Raw genomic sequence first — 24,079 nt, 5'->3', positions numbered from 1 at the left:
TTTTTTTTTTTTTAATTAATTACCTTTTTCTTCTGGTTGTAAAATAGTACTTACCCACTGGAGAGAAATGAAAAGTGTAGAAAAAATACAAATGAAAATAACAACTTTGTCCACAAACTTATCACCCAAAGTTAACCATTATTAACCTCTAACACATCTTTTTGCAGTCATGAGGTCTATGCATGTATGAGATTGAATCACATGAAATGGCCGGTATTCAATCATTTGACCTACAAAAAAGGACAATTTCATGTAATTCAACCTAATACAGACAGCAGGAATCATACTGTACATGTAAAATTTGTATTTTGCTTTTTCGCTTAACATTACATTCTTAGCACCTGCTGACATCTTTTAAAACTCCTGGTAAGCAGCATTTTAATGGTGGCAAACATGAAACTAACGATTTAAAGTAATTTAGTTGATCGTTCTATTGTTGGGCATTTGAGTGTTTTCCATCACAAATCATCTGTGATAAACATCTTGATGTATAAATATGCTTTTCCTTTTGCGCTTCTTTATTCGTGTGTGTGTACGTATGTGCTTTTTTCTTAGAATTAATTCCTAGAGGTAGAAGGGAGGTCAAAAGGAATGCATATTTCAAAGGTTCTTGATACATGCTACTTTCAGGAGAGATCGAAGCAATTTTTGCTCCCACTCTACCCTCAGCTGCATACAATATTATTGCCTTTAAATATTTGTTCATTTGGTTAGGAACAGATGGTATAGCATTATTGGTTTAATTCTTTGATTTCTTTGATTTGACTCTTTTTAAGGCTGTCGCACAATTTGATTTTTTGAACCTAGAAGATGCAAGTTTTACATTTATGTTTGTATGTCACCTTCTTCCATCCCACTGAGATCTTTCTGAATCAAAGACGAGGCAGCACTGTGAAGTGGCTGTTGGTTGCATTAATGTGAGTGCAGAGTAGAGAGCAGGGCAGGCGATGCTGACTCTACTCCTCCCGGGTCAGAGAATACACTGGAGCTTTCCAGCTAGTGGTTCTGGGTGCCTTATTTAGGAAGGACGTTGACAAACCAGAGCATGTAACTTGAGCAGAAGGGTGAAGAACTGTGGAAAGAGATTGAAGGCAGGAAAAATATAATGCTGAGGCTATATTTGAGAGACAAGCAGGTAGAATAGCTGTATTAGGAAATGACAGATCTCTCTGTACGATATTTGCAGCTCTTCTAGAAGTCCAAAACTATTCCAAAATGAAAGGTTTATTTAAAAAAATAACAATAGGCCTTAGATATGGACAAATTCTATTTATTTCAAGTGGCTCCAGAAGAAAGTCCAATAGGTGTAATTTAAAAGTAGTAGATTTTATGATTTCTCTCATCTATGGAACATAAGAACTAGGATGATCGGTAGGGGAAGAAAGGGATAAAGAAAGGGGGGTAATCAGAAGGAGGAATAAAACATAAGAGACTATGGACTCTGAGAAACAAACTGAGGGCCTCAGAGGGGAGGGGGGTGGGGGAATGGGATAGACCGGTGATGGGTAGTAAGGAGGGCACGTATTGCATGGTGCACTGGGTGTTATATGCAACTAATGAATCATCGAACTTTATATCAGAAACCGGGGATGTACTGTTTGGTGACTAGCATAATATAATAAAAAATCATTTAAAAAATGTAATAGATTTTAGCTTCACATGAGAAAAAATTATCTAGTCTTTTGCTCCGTTGTCTACCAGATGACTTCCTCAAAAGGCGGTGAGCCTGTATCCCTTGGGGGTACTCAAGCAAAGGCTCGAATTCAGGGTGATGGTAAGGGGCGCTACGCATGGGGTCGTAGTTTGAGTTGGCGTAAGATGATCCCCGAGATCTTTTCCAAAGCCAAGGTGTTCCGAGTCTAGGAACGGAGGTGCGTGGAGCACAGCACTCGGTATCGAAAGATCGAGCTGCCCGAGCAGGTCCGCTCGAGGCAGAAAAAAGCCCAGCCAGCCGGTGGGAGGGGCTGAGACACGCCTGTCTCTGCAGCACGAGTACCTGCTGAAGCTGAAGGTCATGTACACCGTGGGCTACAGCTCCTCCCTGGTGATGCTCCTGGTGGCCCTCAGCGTCCTCTGTGCTTTCCGGTGAGAACACATTGCCAGCTCTCTGTCTCCCCAGCCTTCCGCAGGCACAGAAGTTAGGTCTCTTTAAATTACTTGGGCCAGAGAAAGGAAGGTCTGGGTGGGCCACTCGGTGACCTCTTGATCTACCCCTTCCCTGTGGCCCAAACACTGATGTTCCTGTGACCTTGTTCATACTTTTATTCATGCCACAGTCACTGAGCGTAACTAGGAACTTACCGCAGCCGTCGCACATGCGCTATTTGTAATTTTCACACAATGCTCTAAGATAAGTATCGTTACCCCCGTTTTACAAGGGTGTTAGCCAGACTCTTGCTTGCAAGAAACAGAAATCCACTTTAAAACAGTTTAAGTAAACAAAGGCGACCCGATCCCCATAATTGACAAGGTCAGGGGTACCTGGCTTTAGGAATGTCTGGATCTAGGTGCTCGAAGGTGTCAGCAGAACTAGGTCTGTCTCTCTCTCTTTCTTCAGTCTGCATCGGCCTCATCCTCAGGCAGGCTCTGTGCAGGGGTGGCAGAGACAACCGGCAGCAGCCGCAGGGGTACATTCCACCTGCTCGGCCACACCAGGACAAAGAGAGCCTCTTCTCCATTAATTGCAATCAAAGTCCTGGGGTGGGGGGTGGGGGGGATCTCATAGGCGGGGCTTGGGTCACATGCTCAACCTGAGCGTGTCACGGCAGCCAAGGGTGGAGTGCTCTGATTGGTCAGGCCTTTCGGCAGGGTGGGAGGATGGAGTCACGCCCTCCCGGAGCTTGAATGCCCTGTAAGAAAGCCTGTTTCTAGCACCAGATGACAGGCAATGAGTAACAGACTTCTGACCCCTCCCGCAAATGAGGAGATTCGGTCTCTGAGGCTTGCCCGAGGTCCCGGTCGTCTAGCCCCCCATGGCCCCGCATTCTCTCCCTCCAGGAGGCTCCACTGCACTCGCAACTACATCCACATGCACCTTTTTGTGTCCTTCATCCTGCGTGCCCTGTCCAACTTCATCAAGGACGCTGTGCTCTTCTCCTCGGACGACGTCGCTCACTGTGATGCCCACAGGGTAACATGCCTGCGTGCCCCAGAGTGTGGCCAGGCCTGCCCACCTTCCCCAGCCCAACTCGGGAGATGGTGGTGGCCCCCTCGCTCTTCCCCCAAGTCCCAGCTGAGGCTGCACTTGATGCCTAGAGGAGAGGGGCCAGTGCTGGGGCTGGGCCAGGGAGTCTGGGGAGAGTCCCATGTCTCCACGTGCACAGTCTGGGTCATGTATGAGAGCAGCTTGTCAGGAAGCCCCTGGGCGCCTCCCTTCAACTCCCAGCGTCCAGGAGTGGCTTAGCCACTCTGTCAGTTAGATACATAGCGACGCTCGTCTTTTCCCTCCACCTGCCAAGTCCCAGCTGTGGACAGATGGCCAGGCCTAAAGAGGGTTGAGGTTGGGTGTAGAAAGAAAAGTGAGAGCATATGCCCGTGTGTCTGCGAACACAGGTCTGTAGTAAAACAATTGTTTTGTTAAATCTAACCCCCTTCCTCCTTCTGAATGCTCAGATGACTCTTAATTCTTTGCTTTATTGTTCTGTGTATCAGTTGGGAACCCCTTTTGCTGCATATACCAGAAAACCGTACATCAGTGGCTTAAACAAATGGGGGTTGTTTCCCACATAAGCAGTCCACAGATGGGCAATCCAGAGGTGGCACAGTGGCTCCATGATGCCCTGGTGGACACAATCATTTTCCCTCTTTCTGCTCCAGCGTGCTTGATGCCATGCTTTGCACCGCTTGTTTACAACATGGCTGCTGCAGCCCCAGGCCTCACATCCATGTTCCAGTCAAGAAAGAGAGTCAGGGTTAAACAGTTTTTGTCTTTGGGCAACTTTGCCTTTTTAGGGTAGGAAAGAATGGCTGCCCCAAGACACCTATCTATATCTCATTGTCTAGAACTGTGTCATGTGACCACACCGAACTGCAAAGGAAGCTGGGAGATGGAGTTTTTACCATCACAGTGTCCGTAGCAGAGGCAAACAAGGGAGAAAGGGATTGGAGATTGAGTTTGGTTCGGTCAACCTCCCTGTCACTTCCCACCACTCACTCATATCTATAATTCCTTACAGCTCTGTTAAGTTTATTGTTTATAGTTGTGTGTGTGTGTGTGTGTGTGTGTGTGTGTGTGTTTTCTGACTCAAACTGAATCTCCCTTCGGGATACTGGCAAGATGAAGTGAGAGCACCAGAGTGAGAGTCAGAAGGCTTAAATTCAGGCCCCCCACCTCACTGTCCAGCAGCGTCCCGCAGGGAACCTTCTTGGGTTCCACTAAACATCAGACTCCTGAGCCAGTCACGGGCCCTGCCCAGAATCCAAGTCTGTGGGCAGCCGTAGGGCAGGAACCACAGCTGGCCAGCAGGGCAGCACCGGGCCCTCCTCCTCTGTGGGAGTGACCTCCACGTACCCATGTAGCAGCCCTCAGGCCATCCCAGAAGCTGTCCTCTCCCCAGGGGACAGCTCGGTGAAAGGAAAGGCGACCCTTGTCACATGGGAATGGTTGCCTTGCTGGCATGGAAGCCTGTGCCCCACAAGTCTCCAGGCACAGCCTCGGGTGATCCCTGCAAGAAACATGCCTCTACCAAGTCACCACGTCAGGCGAGGCCAGCACTGGTATCTGCATCTGGTAGTTAGAGGCCTCCAGAACAGACACAGTGTGCCAGTCAGGGGTCATTTTCACTATAATCAATGTTGCCTCCTAACATAATTGGTATGTCCCTTCTTCATCTGTTTCCGGGGAAATAGCTTGGAAAGGATTTTGTTAATCCTTTGCTCAGAAATCCCTTTCCTTCTCCTGGCCTGTGCGCTCATGCGCAAAGGAGGAACTCGGGCGCTGGGCCCTACCCGACACCGCTTTGTAGCTGGCAGTCGGTTCCAGGGTTTGCATGCACTGCCCGCTTCTCTGATGGCCCATCAGCCTTCTTGGCTGAGCCTGCTAGCAGGTGGACTTCCACCCTCTAGAGAACTCTGCGGGCCTGGGTTCTGAGGGTGGACGGCCACAGGGAATGGCCAGGAGCCCCCAGAGACTCGCTCTGTGACCTGACCCCTACCACGTCCTGTCACATCCTTCCGGGGAGGCCGCGGGAGGGAAGCCCGCTGTCGCCCAGCCTGGGGCTCACCTGCCTCTCTCTGTCCAGGTGGGCTGTAAGCTGGTCATGGCTTTCTTCCAGTACTGCATCATGGCCAACTACGCCTGGCTGCTGGTGGAAGGCCTCTACCTTCACACGCTCCTCGTCATCTCCTTCTTCTCCGAAAGGAAGTGCCTCCAGGGATTTGTTGCCCTCGGATGGGGTATGTTTCTCCGTGGGTGTAACGGCTGGGGTATGTGGGAAAAGGCACTGAGCCAGAGGATTTGGTTTCTAGCTCCAGCCCCACACTCAGTTAAGTTAGTTAACCTGTCAAATCTTAGGCAAGATACTTCAACTTCCTTAGACATTCCATTCATAGATTTTCATTCTCGCTTCCTTTCTAAATCAGTTAGGGTACTTTTGACTGTAGGTATGAGAAAATCTGGCTTGATCAGCTTTAAACATAAAAGAAAGCAATTGGCTCATATATCTGAAAAGTCCAGGGATCACCAGCTTCAGGTGAGGCTGGATCCAGCAGCTCAACACCGTTTCTTTGTGCCTTTCTACTTCGCCTTCTGTAACATCAGCTTTCTCATTAGACTGGTGCTCCCAGTGTAACTGCCAGCAGATTCTGGGCTACCAGCTTCCTTGTTGTATCTAATGAGAGAAAAAGTCACGTCCCAGCATTCCCAACAAATACTCTGAGGTTCACTCTGATCAGACCAGCTTGTCTCAGACACATCTTGAACCAATCACAGAGGCCTGTGTGAATGGAATACACTGATTGGCTTAAGCTACTCAGACCACACAGCTTCCCAAAGGAATTTCAGGGTTCATTTGTAGAAAGGAGGGGAAATGGTAGTAAGATAGCCAGCTGCAAGCCCTATTCCATCTCTTCCCCCTTTCCATTCTGATCAGTGGAGATGATAACTCCATTTCTTGAGCCCTTACTATGAGCACAGCACTCTACCTGCATTATTTAATTGCCTCCACAGCCTCCAGAGGCCCTTCAAAGAAACCTGCTCAAAGACAGGATGTGATATGCTCGTCTCACACTGTAGACAAGGGCAGACCCAGCATTCAAACCAAGACTTGTCTGTTTCCGAAGGCCCCTTAACTCTTATTCTGCCATTAACAAACACCCATCCATCCATCCATCCATCCATCCATCCATCCATCCATCCATTGTTCATTTGATAAACATACGTAAGTTACCCACTGGGTTCTAGAAAGATAGCCAGGTTCCTCTGAGTGACTCATATGCCTACAGGGATAGTCATGTGTACCAGCCATTAATTTCATTTGCTTTCTTCTTAGTGCCTTTAATTAAGAAATGCCCCTGCCAGGAAAGCCCTGTCTTTTCTGCTTGTCTAAATCCTTCCGCGCAAGGGCCCTATCTTCTCACATCAGGGAAGTCACCTGAGCTGCCGGAGCTGACCGAGCCCTCCTATAGACTTTGGCAGCCTGATTAGCACATGACCCTTGGCCCGCGGGAGCTGTGGGGCTCTGCAGATCTTAGGATTTCTGCAGGGGACAGTAGTCCCAGAGTACTGGGGGACCAGGGACCTGCCTTATTCAGTTGACCTCCAAAAAAGGACCCAGTTTGGAACCTTGTTCACTAACCACTCCCAGATCTGCCAGGATCTTGTCATATGAATATAGGCAGTTTCATTATCTCTAATATCAGGATCACAATTTATTCAACTTTCTTCGAGCATTTCTTTGTGCTCAGTGGGGCTTCTAGAGATTACAGAAACAAAAACAGTTCCATCATTCAAAGGGGTCGTTGTCTAGTGGGGAGACAAAATTGCATTGCGACTCTCCGTCAAGGATTTTTTGGAGGGCTTATTTTATTTTAATTTAATTTTAAAGATTTTATTTATTCATTTGAGAGAAGAGAGCACAAGCTGGCAGGGAGGAGCAGAGGGAGAAGCAGGCTTCCTGCTGAGCAGGGAGCCCAACACTAGGCCGATCCCAGGACCCTGGGATCATCACCTGAGCCGAAGGCAGATGCTTAACCGACTCAGGAGCCCCTCGGATTGTTAGGAAGCGTTTAAGTGAGATCATGAGAGCCTTCCTTTCTTTCTCAAATATTTATTGAGCATCTGCTATATGCCAGGCCCTGGGGGTGGAACAGCGCAGAAAACAGTGGTTTCTCCCCTCCTGGTCTCTCCACCTGCACAGCCCCAAGGACTCCATGAAGGAACTCAGGAAGGCGTAAATTTTTCCGTCTGGGAGAAGCCTTTCTCTTGCAAAAGCAGGGGCCCCTCCTCAATTTGGCAACTTGTTTCCCCAGAGATAGGTTGCATGCTTACTATAAGACTGAAAAAAAAAAAGGTAGAAAAAAAATTACGCTGGTCTCATCTAATGAACATTTTTGGGGGGTTCCTTCCAGACTATTTATCCTACTCAGTTTTTCTCCACATTGTTGTGGTCATTTTTTTTTTTTTAAGATTGTATTTATTTATTTGTTAGAGAGAGAGCGAGCACACATAAGCAGGGGGAGTGGGAGGCTCCCCGCTGAGCAGGGAGTCCGATGCGGGGATTTGGGGACTCGACCCCGGGACCCTGGGATCACGACCCAAGCCAAAGGCAGACGCTTAACTGAGCCACCCAGGCGCCCCTGTTGTGGTCATTCTATATGTAGAATTCTGAATCTTGTTTCTTTCTGTTAATACACAGGTGTGCTCTGTAATCTTCCACTTCTGCCATAAACATTTTTAACTAGTCTGTGGACGTATTTAACCAAATATCTATTATATGAACATTTAGGTTGTTTCTAATTTTCCACTCTTATAAATAACACAGTGATAAATACTTTGATGGACAAAAGCTTATTTGCGTGTGTAATACGGAATCCTAGACTTGGGATCACTGACTCAGAAGGAGTGGACACTTCTAAGGTTTTCAGTGCTTACCCAACACTTGTACTTCTTCAAGGTGGCTGGGCTGTCAGTCTGTACGCAGAAAAGGGTGACACCTCTGGCTTTTGCGGGAAGGAACTAAGCTCCCACTCACGAAGCTGGTGGTTCTCCAGTTGGAGCCTGCGTCCGAGTCACAAGGAGGGTGTGTCAAGCCCAGCTGGCTGGACCCCACGCCCTGCGCCTCGGAGCCAGTTGGCCTTGGGTGCAGCCAGAGACTCTTCATGTCTAACAAGGCCCCAAGTGACTCTGACACTGATAGTCTGGGGACCACACTATGAAACCGTAACTCCAGCCATTATTGGTTTTCCCACTTTCCGCCAACTCTGTTAAAGATAGACGACAATGAACAGGGGGCCCTTCAGAACCCAAGTTCTTTGCCCAAAGCACCCAAAACTGAGGCAGGGAATTTAAAATATGTATCTTATTTTTATGAAAGTCATGCACATCCTCGGTTTAAAGAATTAAGTAGGGGGGCCCCTGGGTGGCTCAGTCGGTTAAGCATCTTCCTTTGGCTCAGGTTATGATCTTCGGGGCCTGGGATCAAGCCCCGCATTGGGCTCCCGGCTCAAGGGGTGAGCCTGCTTCTCCCTCTCCCTCTGCCGCCACTTCCCCTGCTTGGGCACATACTCTCTCTGTCAAATGAATAAATAAAATCTTTTTTAAAAAAGTCCTATTCAGTGTATGTATCATTATATCTATGTAAATGTTTACTGCTGGCCTGAGTGGTGTGCAATGATTTTACTTCCAGTAGTTAACCTTTTGTTTTTTATGGAGTCACTTTTAATCGACTTCTTTGTTTTATGTTGCTGTCCTTAATTCCCCCCCACACCCCCGTTCTCCCACAGAACTGGAAAACCATCTGATGTGTTTCCCAAATCCTCCCATGCCAACAGGAAATCTATCAGTTCCCATTTGTTTGGTTTCTTCCTGCTCTATTCCTTTCCTACGGGCTGCCGGGCTGCCGTAAACAAATTGCCACATACTCGGGGGCTTAAAACAATAGAAATTTATTCTCTCATAGTTCTAGTGGCCAGAAGTTCAAAATCAAAGCTCTGGCAGGGTTGATTCCTTCTGAAATGCTCCATGCCTCTCTTCCAGCTTCTGGTCGTTGCTGGCAGTCCTTGGCGGATTTTGGCTTGTGATGGCATCCTTGTGATTTCCCCCTCCGTCTTGACGTGGCCTTTCTCCCTCTGTGTATCCTTTCACTCTGTGTCTTTCATGGCCTTCTCATAAGGGTGCCAGTCTTATGGGATTAGGGCCCCCATATGACTGGCATCCTTATAAGTATGACCTCTTCTTAACTAATTCCACCTGCAAAGACCTTATTTCCAAATAAGGTCACACTCGAAGGTTCTAGATAGATATGAATTTAGGGAGGATGCTTTTCAACCCGATAGAGTCACCAATGTTCTTTCTAGAGCCTTCTGACTTCCTGCTCTATTTGGGCTGGTTGTTCTCTAGACTTGCTCAATTCCCTTACCCTTCATGCTGAGAATTTCCTTCATTTTCCTCTGTAAATCCTACTCCTTTATTTCTTTTCTTTAAAAGATTTTATTTATTTATTTGGCAGAAAGAGAGAGAGAGAGCATAAGCAGGGGGAGGGGCAGAGGGAGAAGCAGAGTCCCCGCTGAGTGGGGAGCCTGATGGGAGACTCGATCCCAAGACTCCGGGATCATAACCTGAGCCGAAGGCAGATGCTTAACCGGCTGAGCCAGCCAGGCGCCCTTCCTTAATTTCTTATTTCCTCCGTGGTTTGCTCCCTGGTGGTGCTGGAGCACACGCTTCAGTACCTGTCTAGCAAAGAGTGCAGGGAATGTACATGTTTTTGAGCTGCATATCTGAAAATATCTTTTTCAACTTTCACACCTAATTTATAGTTTTCCTGGCCATACAAATTAGATTGAAAAAAATCATTTTCTCATAGAATTTTGGAGGCTTTCTCTTTGGGCATCTGATGTTACAGGATGTGCTGTGTTTTTTTGTGTTTTTTAAGATTGTATTTATTTATTTGAGTGAGAGAGAGAGCGAGAGAGCATGTGCACAAGTGGGGGCAGAGGGCAAGAGGCAGAGGGAGAAGCAGGCTCCCCACTGAGCAGGGAGACTGATGTGGGACTTAATCTCAGGACCCTGAGATCATGACCTGAGCCGAAGGCAGATGCTTAACCGACTGAACCACCCAGGCGCCCCTGCAGTGTTACTCTTCTTCCCCAAGCATTTTTAACAATCTTTTTCTGCATAAGCTTCAGGGTCTTCTCTCTGTCCCCTGTGTTTTGAAATGCCCTAGGGATGTGCCCCCATGAGAGCGGATTTCATCCTTTTTGCTGACATCCGGTGGTCCCTTCATCTGGAAACTCACATCCTTCATTTCTTGGACCATGTTCTTACATCACCTATTTGATTTCTTTCCCTTTGGGTTTATCCTCTCTCTGAAACTTTTAATCAGATAGTGCACATCCTGGAATTGACCTCTGATGTTTTCATGTCTTTCCTCTTACTTTTCATTCCACTCTTTGTGTTCTGCTTTCCGGGCGACTCCTGGTTTTTACCTTCCAACCCATCTTTGGAGTCTTTTATCTTGGTTATCATATATTCAATTTCTAAGCCCTCTTCCTTGCTCTCGGACTGCTCCTATTTTCGGCATCCTGTTTGGGTCTTGCAGATATAATCTTTCCTCTTATCTCTGATGATATTCCTTAGAGTTGCTTTTGTCCAAGTTCCTCCTACAGCCTGCATGGTCTGTTTCCTTTGAGTTCCTTCTCTCTGATTGTTTTGGTCCTTGTCTTTTATGTAATCAGCTTTCCTCAGATGTCCCTGACCTTGACTGTCTGTTCATGTTGAAGAATGAGTCACTCAGAGCGGACTGAAGGGCCCATGCGTGGGGTGGAGGGTGTGCGTGTGGGTGTGGGTGTGGGTCTGTGTGTGCGCACACGGCATGACTGGGCTGGAAGTGGCCACTGTCTCGGGGGGTCCCCAGCATCACCATCTATATGCCCTTTGTCTGGGGCTGTTGGATTCCTCCAGAGAAAAATCCTTGAATCTCCCGCCTGGGTGAAAACCTGCTTGCTGGAGGTCTCCAACCCGAACAGCCCAGAGACAGGGCTGTTACCATTCAGGTGTGGACGAGCACGTCCATTAGAAATAGAATGAGCCATATACATATATCCTAAAATTTTCTAGTAGCCCCAGTAGACACAGTAAAGAGAAGCGGGTAAAATTAATCTCAATAATCTATTTTATTTAACCCGGTATAAAAATATTTTTATGTCAACATATAATTAATATAAAAACTAGCATATGTCACCTTCTCTTATTCCTACTAAGTCTTCAAAATCAGTTGTCTTGCACTTACAAGCACATCTCCAGTGGGACCAGCCACATATCAAGTACTCCATAGCTACATGTGACCACTGCCCAGGACAACACGGGTGTAGACCATCACTTCTCCCTTCTCTTCCCTGCAGAGGGCTTCCTGAGTCTTCCCCAGGCTCCCAGGACATCCTGAGCCCCTGAAGAACTAGCTGATTCTGCCTCAGTTCCCAGGGCATGCCTGGGACCCCAGAAGCAGGAGGCTGCCCATTTGCACAGGATTGACTAGGGGGTCTCTGTGGCACCTGCTTGCTCCCGGGCTGGGCAAACTGCCCAGTTCTTGTACAGGGGTTGAAAACTGAGTCCCCTCTCCTCCCTCCCTCCCTTCCTCCCTTTATTTTCAATCTTCAGGTTCCCCGGCCATTTTTGTTGCTTCGTGGGCTATCAGCAGGCTCTTTCTGGAAGATGTGGGGTAAGCTGTTTGAAGGAGAGGTAACGAGAGTGTATTTGATATTGTCTAGTTCTTCAAGCAGGGTGGCCACTTCTTTGGCGCTATCTAGGAGAGGCCTGTTTTTCAAGCGGGGGGCCACAGCAAGTACTCTAGAGCGCTGGGCCGGTCCGCACCCTCCTGGGCCTGCCTCCCTTCCCACCCACGCCGGCAGCTCCGTGGGAAGAGCGGGTCCTGGGCAAGAGCCGTGCAACTCCAGGCAGGTGCCGCTCAGTGAGGCAGCTCTGCGCCAACCCCGCTTTTCCTTCCTCCTGGGGTCTCTCCCTCCTCTGCTCCTCCCTACTCCCCCTCTCCCCCCGGGTGTTTGAGAGTCCAGCAGAGGTGGGAGCAGGAAAGGGGCAGCGCATTCCCAGCGACTCCTGATGGGCACAGAGCGATCTAGCCTTGTTCTCTAAGGCTGCTGGTCGCTGGGGATGGAGGTCAGCCCGGGGGCCCTGCTGGGACGTGGCACGCGGAAAGCAGCCGGGGAGGAAGTGAGACAGCGGGACAGAGCAGAGGCAGTTTCTCATCGGCACACTGACGCAAGCAGGCCAGGATGTGGATTAGGTCAGAGGAGGCTTGCCAGTGTCTTGCCGTCCAAATAGGGCCCCAAATAATCGTTTCAAAATAATGCATTTAATTGGGTGAATTCGATTTTTTTAAAAATCTGGATTTTTAGCTTCTCCAGAGAACATGGGAAGTTCTACCAACATCTCTCATTTTCCCTTTTGGAAAAAATCAGCCGGAGCAGAATTGCGGCTGTCTTAGGCCACGCGCAGGCTCTCCAGCTTGCCAAGTAACCCCCCCACGCCTGATGTCCCAGGGTCCTGCGGCCACACGTCAGTCACCCAGCCACTTCACTCACTGATGTCCCCTGCCTGCCATTGTTGGCAGTCAAGTTTGTCACGGTGCTTGCTTTGAGGTTCTGGGATCTTCTGGCTGTCAGGTGCCACAAACGTCTGCTGCCCCAGACACTCACTGGGCAAGCACGGAGGGGGGGGCTGCTCCAGCGGCCTCTGAAGCGCTCCCAGGCAGCAGAAGAGGGTCAGTTCTAACGGCGCTGGGCACACAGTCCCAGTCCAGTGCTCAGGGCCACCAGCACAGGCCCTTCATCTGAAGAGCAGTTGAGGGAACTGGTCTTTCCTGGTCACCTCAGCTCTCCACTCCTAACGCTGCCTGGCTGGCCCTCCGCAGGTGCTGGGACATCAACGCCAACGCATCCATCTGGTGGGTCATTCGGGGGCCCGTGATCCTCTCCATCCTGGTGAGTGGCCATTTACGTTCTCAAGTGCTTCTGCTCTGTGGTCAGGGTTGGGAGGCCTGGAGCTGAGCCTGTGGGTACAGACAGGAAATAGGGGGACAGAGGACGGGGGCGGGGGGGTAGGGACACACTGGGGTTGTCTCCTGGAAAGAATCAGCCCCTCAGCTGTGCACAAGGCTCCGAGGGACACCACGGCTGCAAGACCATTTGATAGGAAATGGGCTCACTGGAGGCAGAGAGGGTGCAGCACAGGGTAGCAACCCCCTCCCCTCCCCCCCCGCCCCCCTTCCTGTCTTCCCCAGGCTGGCTGATGACTTTCCAGGGACAAGTGGGAGGAGGGGGCCATTCCAGGGCCTCCTTCTTTTTTTCTTTTTTCTTTTTTTTTAAGATTTTATTTATTTATGTGACAGCCAGCGAAAGAGAGAACACAGCAGGGGAGTGGGAGAGGAAGAAGCAGGCTCCCAGCGGAGGAGCCCGATGTGGGACTCGATCCCGGAATGCCGGGATCACGCCCTGAGCCGAAGAAAGACGCTTAACGACTGCGCTACCCAGGCGCCCCTCTTTTTTTCTTTTCTTTTTTTTTAGTAATAGAATTTATGTAAAAAAAAAAAGTTGGAAAATACAAAATGTGTTTTCCAAAAGGGAATAAAATCACACATACTTTTAGGACCTAGACACACACTGTGAATACACATGTGCATTTCCTTCCTGTCTTTTTCTTTGAGCACACACACTGTTTTCAAAATGCTTAGTATAGTTTTATATACTAGTTCGTTTTTCACTTAGCAATAGATGTGCGCTGGCCCTGGCCTTTGCACTGTTGTGCAAAGACCCCCAGGACGGTCTTTCCTCATTGAGTTAGGCCAGTTTCCTTGCCATCATTCTGGGGATCTGACTGCCCAGCCCGGGAGAGCCTTGGCTGAGGGACGATGGGCCCCAGGGTCTGGGCGGATTTCACCAGACTGTGGTCTATCTAGTGATGTTTGGTGGGCACTCCTGATGCAGAATATCTCCCAACAGGGGCCCCTGGCTGGTTCAATCAGAAAAGCATGCGACTCTTGACGTCAGGGTCATGAGTTCGAACCCCATGTTGGGGGTAGAGATGACTTAAATAAATACATAAGAACTTAAAAAAAAAAATCTCCCAACCAGTAGGTCACAGGGCCTAGAATTCCACTATTTAGGATTCATTCTGGAGATCTTAAGTATTTTTTTTTTTTTTGCCTTCAAGTGCTCCCTATAAAATTAAATGCATCTCTAAGACAAAAAAAAAAAAATAGATGAAAGTAAAATAGCCTTTATTCATTTATACCGTGCCTAGCCAGCTCCGAGCAAGATGCGTAAACAAAGGACAAGCTGAGAAGCAATGTTCCCAAAAAGGCAGCTGGGCTAGGAGTCCCGGACAGGCCACTAATCCTTGTCTTTTGGCCAGCATTCCCAGGCCCCAGGCTGGTTGTGTGAACAATGAGGGTGCTTCTCTAAATGCTGCTGGAGCTGATAGGTGGGTGAGAGAGGAGGAGAGGTACCAGCCGGCACGTGGGCACCTTTATAACGTTCTGGCACTGGGCTTGGGCACAGAGGTGGGGGGTGGACAGCAAAAGAAATAATGAGACTGCGTTCCTGTCCTTTAGGAAGTTATGATTGAACTGGCAAATAAGTAGACACACACAAGTTTGACAGATGCATGTGTTTGGCCTCTTTCCAATATTTCAAGTGCTTACACAGTAACACGATCCCTAACTGCAGCTTATCAGGAAAGAGAGGTAATCAAGGGTGGCTGCCTGGAGTTGGTGATTAAACTGCAAAGTGACTCCATAAGGCTTTGAAGCAGTGGTTCTCAAAGTGTGGTCCCCAGACCAGCAGCTTCAGCAGCACCTGGAAGCTTGTTAAAAATTGCAAAGTTGGGGGCCCCACCCCAGATTTACTGACCTGGAACCTCTGGGGGAGGGAGCCCCCCATTCTGCACCCAAAATTTTAAGAACCTCTGTGGGACGAAAGCCTTGCCACTCAAAGTGTAGTCAAGGACCGGCTTTAGCATTATCTGGAGCTCGGTAGAAATGCAGACTCTTGGGGCGCCTGGGTGGTCGGTGAAGTGTCTGCCTTCGCTCAGGTCATGATCCCAGAGTCCTGGGATCAAGCCCCACATGGGGCTCCCTGCTCAGCGGGGAGCCTGCTTCACCCTCTGCCTGCTGCTCCCCCTGCTTGTGCTCTCTCTCTGACAAATAAATAAGTAAAATCTTTAAAAAAAAAAAAAAAAGGAAAAGAAAGAAATGCCGACTCTCAGGTCACCAGTCACCTGCCTTTTAACAAGGTCCAGCGCATTCCGGTGTGAGTAATTCTTGCCACAACTGAGCGGGACTTAGAGCTCCTGCAGCCAGGGACAGGCGCGGCTGCTGTGTCAGCCATCACCTCCAGACACCTTGTTCCAACAGGAGTCTGAGCGGCCGGGCGGGGTGGCTCAGCGATGTGCAATCCCAGGCGTGGTCTGCAATGCCTTCTCTGGCCTCGGGGCCCGGGGTCAAGGCCAGGAGAGGTGGCGATCACCTTCAACCCCACTTCCGTCTTGTGTTTTACAGATTAACTTCATCCTTTTTATAAACATTCTAAGAATCCTGATGAGAAAACTTAGAACCCAAGAAACAAGAGGGAATGAAGTAAACCATTATAAGTAAGTGGAGGGCAAAGACCCAGGCACGCACAGTCAGCCAGCAGGTATTTAGAGCGCCTATGGTTTACCCACCTGGTCTGGTTCCAAGGAGGTTACGATGCAACTGGGAATGGGGGTGGGGAGGAGTGGGTCCATTGGAAAGCCTTAGACACAGCCCTGGCGGTGGGAAGATAAAAATCTCTCCGGATCCCAGGGAGAAGAAATCTGTGTTTGAGGCAACGCTAGGGAGACTGCCGATGGGCTTCAGGGACCCCAATTCAGAGAAATTTGTGTAGGTCTGTGTATTTTTCAGGGGAGAAAGGCTCGAGCTTTCATCAGATCTTCAAGATGTGTGATCCAAAAATACTTGAAAACCTTTAAGATGTTGAAGGGAGATGCTGTATTTGTTTGGTAGGGCCCCCATAGCAAAGAACCACATGTGGGATGGCATTAAGAAGAGAAATTTATTTGCTCAGTGTTCTGGAGGCTGGAAACCCAAGATCCAGGTACCCATAGGTTTGGTCTCCTCTGAGGCCTTGCTCCTGGCCTTGTAGACGGCTGCCTTCCCCCTGTGTCCTTACTCGGCCTTTTGTCTGTGTGCGGGAATCCGGGGTGTCTCCTCCTCTCCTTAATAAGGACACAGTTGATTGGACTAAGGTCCCATCTTAACGACCTCATTTGAACTTAATCACCTTTTTACAGGCCCTACCTGCAAGCACAGAGAGCTATTTCAGTAGGGCTTCACTTGGTGAATTTGGGTGGGGGAGACCTAATTCAAAACAGACCCCTTAAAGGCAAATCAGTGTCCACCGCAGACTTTCTCTGTGATGTTCTGAGCTTTGAGAATCTGGCAGTGACCTGGATTGCTTGGTGACAGATTCTCCAGGACATCTTTAGGGCAGTGGGCTCCACAGTAGGGTGGAGCTGGGGATCCAGGATAAAGTTGCCAGATAAAACAGAGGACGCCTGGTTCAGTTTGAATGTGGGATAAACAATGAAGAGTGTTTCGGCACTTACTCCAAAAAAATATTATCTGTTGTTTATCTGAAAATCAGATTGAACTGTGCATCCTGTATTTTTATTTGCTAATTTTAGCAACCCTAATCTGAGATCTGGGAAGAAAATGAAAGAACTTCTTATAGATATTTATTATCCAAAAAAATAAGAACCCTGGCTTTGTGAATAATAGATTCAATGACCCATGCACATAATCTATAAATAATAAAGTGATTTGGGTGGATACGTGTTCACATTTTTTTTTCCTGATGGGGTGCATGATCAGAAAGTTTAGGGGACTGGCCCTGGGTGATGGGTATGCGGGAGGTGGAAATTCTCCAAAATAAAAGGTAAAACCACAAAGGCGTGGGGGCACCACTGCAGGCGTCCTGCGATCGGACCGGGTGGGGCGTGCGGAGCTGTGCCCGTGGGGAGGCGCGGGACGCCACAGCCGCTCTGTGTCTGCAGGCGCCTGGCCAAGTCCACTCTCCTGCTGATCCCGCTCTTTGGAGTCCACTACATCGTCTTCGCCTTCTCCCCAGAGGACGCCATCGAGGTCCAGTGGTTCTTTGAATTGGCCCTTGGCTCTTTCCAGGTAAGTTTCAGGGACCGTGCTTCTCCGGAGCTCTCTCTCCTTCTAGAGAAACGGAGGCCATAGCGACAGCACGCCAGGTCTCCCCAGGTCCAGCCGTGTGCGGTGTGGGATGCCTCATTTGGCACAACACCCGACAGAGGAGGTGGACAGGACCTCGCTGTGCCGTGGGGCCCCGAGGGGGACCCAAGCCCCCCACCAGTCAGATGGGGGTGGGAGATAAAACTAAGGACACAGACGGACTCCAGGGAAGAGAAAAGGGACAAGCAACGCCACACACTAGATTGCACAGCTCACAAGAAGAGATACGTAATCAGCGCTGAGGCTGCGGCTGAGCCATCAAAGAGCAGGGCAGGAAGAGGAGCATTATGGGAATGGGGGAGGGAGGGCGCCTGAAAGAGAGTCAAGTCCTCCTCTTCGTTCTGGGAAGCCCATGAAAGTGCCCCAAACCGAAACATCCAGAAGGCCCCGCATCAGCATGTTGTTCAGAAGCAGTGAAGAGAATTCCAAGTCGCTGCCTCTGAGGAACAGGAAATGGGGGCAGGGGTGTGCAGAGGCTACCCGTGTTTTGTGAGGACAATCACTGGACTCTCTGAGGCGATGTGCACTCACAATGTGTCAAAAATCCAAACCAACTTTAAAAACAAGAAGGAGAGTGAGGGGAGAATCACTTATCTCCTAATTCAATAAGATGTTGTGACGCTTAAGAAAAATGCATAGTAAAAACAACAACAAAACAGATAGTAAACATGTTTGGACAGAAGGACTCTTCACATGAATCCCAAACTCCACAGTGTTATTTGTTTACCCTCTCATAGCTCTCTCCTCCTAAAAATAATATGACAGAGCTTTCAGGAAGCCCATACAGAGGACAAAAAAAGAAAAAAAACGTAGATGAAGGATCAGCGAAAAAATAAAATAAAAGCCAAAATTGAGTGCCGTGAAGGTGGAGAGATGGGTCATACATTGGTTTGGAGCTTCCCAGTAGCCAAAGCAAAAACAGAAGTGCAGTCTGTTCCGAGATTTACAATATCTATAGATGGGAACAAGCTAATTCTCGGGAAAAGCCTAGACGTTATAGGCTTTGGGGCCTGAGAGAATTTTCTCCCAGGGGATTTTCCTCAAGAAGCCTGCCGGTCCTCCACAACACTGATTATCCTGCCAAGTCCTCCTCACGGGGGAAGCTTTGGCCTCAGGGTGGGGCTCAGAGTCTCCCTCAGTCCCTGAGTTAGGTTCAGGGTGGGGGGTCAGGGTCACCCTCCTGTCACTTTCAGGTTTCAGGGAGGACACATCACTGGGAACACATTCTTGAACAGAATCAGGTCTTGTCCTAACCCTGCCTTCAGACCCCACCCCAGGGCTGTCCCTTCTGCCCTCCCTGGGCCTCTTCTCTGCCCAGAGCTCCCTGCCAGCGCCCCAGGCCTCCAGAGAACCCAGCCTCATGCGTAATCCATATTCTTTGTGTCTGGACCAGGGAGCTTCGTGGCCACCTGCTCTTGCAACTTGTGGGGAGGCTGGGCTCACAATGGCCCATTTAGCAGGGGTCGGGTTCCGGGTCCACAAGGGTGGAAGACCCCCACCTGGCTTCCAGAAATGGGTAGTGACCTCACTGGGAGCACGGAGGCCCAGGTCTGCCTCCCCGCATGGAAAGGGAACTTCCTGTCCCCTGGAGCTGGGGTTTGGGTTGGGGCCCAGGCCTGCCACTGAAGGCTGCTCGGCTTCTGAGGAATGGCTTGTCAAGAGAAAATCAAAAAGCGCTTTCCTAATTTTTTTTTTTTTGATGAAAGAACAGAGTAACATTATTTACTACTTTTTATCAGTAAAGGTAATTGATACACAACAGGTGATTTGTTTTAAGACCCAAAGGGAACTAGCAGCAAAATTAAAAATGGAAGATATTAGGGGCGCCTGGATGGCGCAGTCGTTAAGCGTCTGCCTTCGGCTCAGGGCGTGATCCCAGCGTTCTGGGATCGAGCCCCACATCAGGCTCCTCTGCTAGGAGCCTGCTTCTTCCTCACCCACTCCCCCTGCTTGTGTTCCCTCTCTCGCTGGCTGTCTCTGTCAAATAAATAAATAAAATCTTTAAAAAAAAATTAAAAATAAAAATGGAAGATATTAAATAGGTATATATATAATTCCAGTCACTGGCAACCTCCTTCAAGATCAGAACCAATCTTACTCCGTACATATCGTTTCTTTTTTTTTTTTCAAGATTTATTTTATTTTATTTATTTATTCGACAAAGATAGAGACAGCCAGCGAGAGAGGGAACACAAGCAGGGGGAGTGGGCGAGGAAGAAGCAGGCTCATAGCGGAGGAGCCTGATGTGGGGCTCGATCCCGTAATGCCGGGATCACACCCTGAGCCGAAGGCAGACGCTTAACCTCTGTGCCACCCAGGCGCCCCCGTACATATCGTTTCTGTAACTGCACTTTCATCATTACCACATGCTACCTGTTCTGTAGTGAACCTTGACTGTGTGCTGTTCATGTACCAAATATGCTCCAAAATGAGGTGGTCCTCCTTCAAAAGTGCTCCCATACAAATGTTTACGCAGAACACGGATCTCTGAGGGTTTTTTTAACCTTTGTTCACATACAAACATTTATCATTTTATTACGTATTACACATGTATATTTTATATAATGTATATATTTAAAAAATTCTGTGCTCTAGAAAACGTCTCCTGTTAAAGTGAAGAGAATAGTAGATAGTGAACCCCCAGGTGACCACTGCCCACTCAAGGCCTGGCTGGTTCCATCTCTCTCCCCTTCTGCCCCCTTCACCCCATCCCCCATCATTTTAAGCACATCAAAGGGATGGCTTTCCTCAAATGTAAATATTCTAGTTCCCCATCTCTAGAAGACAGGGGCTGAAAGAAGACCGCACACAGAACCACAATTCATTGTCATTGTCAGAGGCTTCTAGAAACGGAAGTTGATTTGCTTTTTCCGATTGCAGAAATAATACTTATTGTAGAAAATCTGGAAAATAAGCAATAGTTTAAAAAGAAAAAAGATAATCTATAATCTCATGACCCCAGAAATAACCTGTTAAAGTGATGGTGGGTTTACTTCTAAGTCTCTCTCCTTTTTCTTTTTAAATCCAGGAAGACACACATGTACACACAGCCCATATAACCGAGGTCATGTGTGTGTGGTTTTCTATCTTGCTTTTTCTGATTCTCCGTCTTACCTGTTGTGAACGTTTCTCTGTGCCTTGACAACCCTTCCGAGACTTCATTTTTAACGATTGTATAAAAACTGTGGCATTTCTTAAACTTGCTGGCTGTGGGAGGCCTTCCCTATCGAACCTTGGGGCACAACTAACTTTCCATCCCTCGGGGCTCCTGCCCTCACCTGAACTGTGAAAACGTGCCCCGGGATCTTGGAGGCCCAGGCACCGTGGGGTCCAGTGAGTCAGGTGGTCCCCGCAGCCAGCAGCCTGACCACCAGCTCTGGGCCACGCACACACAGCGCCGGTCCTGCCGAAACCCCCTGTGACTCAGTTCCTTCCCGCGTGAGGCAGGGGTCCTCCCCGCTAGGGCTTTGGCAAGGATTAAATGGAGCACCTGGAACCCAGAACCCACAAGTATGCAGGCCAGGCAGCACTCCGCACGCCGTCCCGTTTCATCTCAAAACCTTTCACACCCTGACAGCGGGTCCCAATTGGGAATGGCCATTAGAACCATCTGGGATGTTTCAAAGCTGCTGGTGCTCCTTCCGTCATCCTCAGACGTTTGGACTTGGGGTGCGGAGTATAACACAGGCAAATGCTCCCAGGTGATTCTGACGTGCTACACAATTTGGACACCGTGTCCTCGAGTAAGTGTTCCCGCCGCCCACCTCCCCCAAATAGTCCCCATTCTATGTAGCGGTCCTCGATGCCCAATATTCTAGAACAAATCCTTCGAGGTCTGTCGCTCACTCTTGTTAAAATGACAGCAGCCCTGAGCAATTCTACGTATTAAGCCCACCAGAGCCGGGCTGGTTCATCCATCCTTTCCAACGTAGTGGGCAGGTAAGGGCAGGCCTGGATGGGACTAGGGAGGGGGGTTAGGGCCCCCTGAGGTCAGAACTAGGACGCCCAGGCCTCTGAGGGGTCAGGGGCTCACCAGCCGGAGAAGCCTCAGGGCAGAAGGAAGAGCAAGCTGGCCCGAGGCGGGTCCCTGAGGAGATAAGCAGGCCCTAAGCCCTGCAGAGACCCTGCCTGTAGCTTATGTCCCAAGCAGGCCTCTTGGCCTCCAATCCTCCATCTCCAGACTGGAGTCCCTGCCTTGGCAGAGCTCCGTGCCGGGACTGGGGGGCAGGCGAAGGCATCCCTGGGAGAACAGGAGCTCCAGATACTAGGGAGGGAGGGTCCTAAGGGGCACCGACCCCCATCCCACCAGGGAACATGATTTGTATATAGCCTCATGGCCCCTAGCCAAGGTGATAAGCAGGGAAGTCACACCCCACTGCTGGCTGGTCACCACCTACACGTGGGCTTTGTCCTGCCCTCACGCTCACACATTCGTGTTTCAGTTTGAATAGTTGCCCATGTTGGAACATCTCCAGATTTCCCGCTTATCTTGAAAATGAGCCCACCCACACAGGGCACAGGGTCTCCCACGGGCTGGCCCCACCCCCTACCTGAGGGACAGGTGCACTTCAGGGGCCCTCACTTCCTGCTTCTCCCAGATGGCCCCCCTGACTAGTTCAGGTGACTTGCCTGGTCCCCAAGGGCCCCAAGTTAACAGCTTCTACTCTGAAATCCCATGTGCACCGTGCCCCACGCTGGACCCTGCCCCTGCCCCAAGGAGCTCAGTCTGTGCCAGGTGATGCCAGCACAGCCAGGGGCACTGTGGGGACCCCAGGTCACCCCAGTCCCACCACCACCACTCCCCCAGGGCTGAGAGGTGTGGGAAGGCTCTGGAGTGCTTCAGCGAGCCTGGGGTGGCAATGTAAGGGCATGGGGAAGTTGGAGGAAGGAGCCCCGTGCTGGAGCACCTGCACTGACCCCCTGCTGCTTCTGCCCCCTCTGCAGGGCCTGGTGGTGGCGGTCCTCTACTGCTTCCTCAACGGGGAGGTGAGTGTTCTGCGGCTGCCGGGATGGAGGAGCCCTCTAGCCCCGAGATTCCTGCTCAGAGGCCCCCTGGAAAGGGTGGTTGGGAGACATGGATGGTGTGGGTGGGAGGCGTGGGTCTCCTGAGCTTACTTCCTAGGAGCACTGAAGCACCAGGAGGCCTAGCTAAAATAACTGCTGGGCCCTACCCCCCTCCCCCATGTCTCATGCAGCAAAAGGATTCTGCATGTGTGGTTTGGAGCCTGAAAATGTTTAACAAGCATTCCAGGCGATTCTTATCCTTGAGCAAGTCCAGGAAATAGAGGAAGGTGCAGGCACCCCACAAACACCCAGGCTCCTGACTGCTCTGCTGCTTGCCTGATGGGCGATCCTGCTCACTGCCCTTCTCTGGGCCTGTCTTCCCCTCTGGTAAATGACTTGATGAAGAAATCTCTGAAACTCAACTGCTCACTGACCTCCACGAGTGTTGACTCCCCGGAGGCCTGCACACTTACCTTGAGGTCTCTGCTCCTGCCCAGAGCATTTGCACAAGCTGTGTGCAACCCGCATTAGTTAAATACAGTGTTTTGTACAGTAAGGCCTTTCTGTAACTGTTGACCATCTATCTGGTTCACCACCCTTGAATAGGAATAAGCTCTGTTTCCAAAACTTCAAGCCTGAAGCCTGGCTTCAAAGGTTTGGGCTGCTACCTCTGAGAACCGTGAAGGAAATTTCCAAAGAGCAACTCCGGGGTCCCCAGATAAGGTCTGAGCTAGGGTGGCCTTATAGGAAAGGATCCTATTGTCCTGGGTGATGATCTGGACGTTGGAGTTCTAGAATTCGTGAACAACCGCAAGCCCCTTCCTCAGGGCACATGCAGTAAGGTGGCAGGTGAAAAGTGTCCAGGCAAGAGGGGACTCTCGATCCCTACTGGACATCGGGGCTGGAAACGGCGCATCAGTGGCCTGCGGGAGAGGGGAAGGCATGACCCCTGGGCAGCAGAGGCAGGGCCCGTGCCGAGGTCCCAGAGGGAGTGAATGGGCCTAAGGGCACCAGGTGCCTGTCTCCCTGGCTGACAGCTGGTCTCTGGGCCAGGTGCAGCTGGAGGTTCAGAAGAAGTGGCGGCAGTGGCACCTCCGTGAGTCCCTACTGCGCCCCGTGGCCCTCAGCTCCTCCTCCTTCAGCAACGGCACCAGCGGCCTCGCCCACAGCACCAAGGCCAGCACGTCGGAGCCCAGCCGGGCCACCTGCAGGGCCAGTGTCATCTGAGTTTGAAGCGGGGCCACCCACAGACAGACACCGGGACGGGTCATTAGAAGGCCAGACACTGCTGCGGGACAGTCCTAGATCCGCCTTCTCAGCAGACATCATCTGCTTTCTCCTGAGACCAACCATCCCCCCTCCTCTGAGCCTTGGGTTGGGAGGGGGCTCTGGTGATGTTTCTCGGGACTGAAAATAATGAGGGGAGCATGGGGCAGGAAGAGGGCCTGGGTCAGGGGCTCCTGAAGAGGACAGAGAAATAATGTTAGCTGGGATGGGTTTGCCCACTCTTTTGACCCCTTGAGACACAAGGTGAAGGACGCTCCTTCTCGCTTCCCTACTCCTTCCTGGAGTTTTCAGGGCTACGTCTGAAGCCCAGGAAATAGGAGGAA

General features: G+C 50.0%; 1 protein-coding gene across 1 annotated transcript in view; it reads left to right on the top strand.

Moving 5' to 3' along the window:
* The window catches only part of SCTR (secretin receptor), an 84,429-nt gene extending 60,733 nt beyond the window's left edge, over positions 1–23,696 (top strand). The window contains exons 7-15 of the mRNA XM_040636868.1: positions 1,988–2,085; positions 2,998–3,130; positions 5,241–5,394; positions 11,813–11,873; positions 13,083–13,152; positions 15,726–15,817; positions 17,261–17,387; positions 22,410–22,451; positions 23,523–23,696. Of these exons, the coding sequence (XP_040492802.1) occupies positions 1,988–2,085; positions 2,998–3,130; positions 5,241–5,394; positions 11,813–11,873; positions 13,083–13,152; positions 15,726–15,817; positions 17,261–17,387; positions 22,410–22,451; positions 23,523–23,696 (951 nt within the window). The remainder of the gene's footprint in view (positions 1–1,987; positions 2,086–2,997; positions 3,131–5,240; positions 5,395–11,812; positions 11,874–13,082; positions 13,153–15,725; positions 15,818–17,260; positions 17,388–22,409; positions 22,452–23,522) is intronic.
* The last annotated feature ends 383 nt before the right edge of the window (positions 23,697–24,079 follow it).

This window comes from Ursus maritimus, unplaced genomic scaffold, assembly GCF_017311325.1.
Source record: "Ursus maritimus isolate PB19 unplaced genomic scaffold, ASM1731132v1 scaffold_1, whole genome shotgun sequence".
Taxonomy (NCBI): Eukaryota; Metazoa; Chordata; class Mammalia; order Carnivora; family Ursidae; genus Ursus; species Ursus maritimus.
Note: the sequence above shows the minus strand (reverse complement) of the source record. Positions and strands in the feature narration are given on the sequence as shown.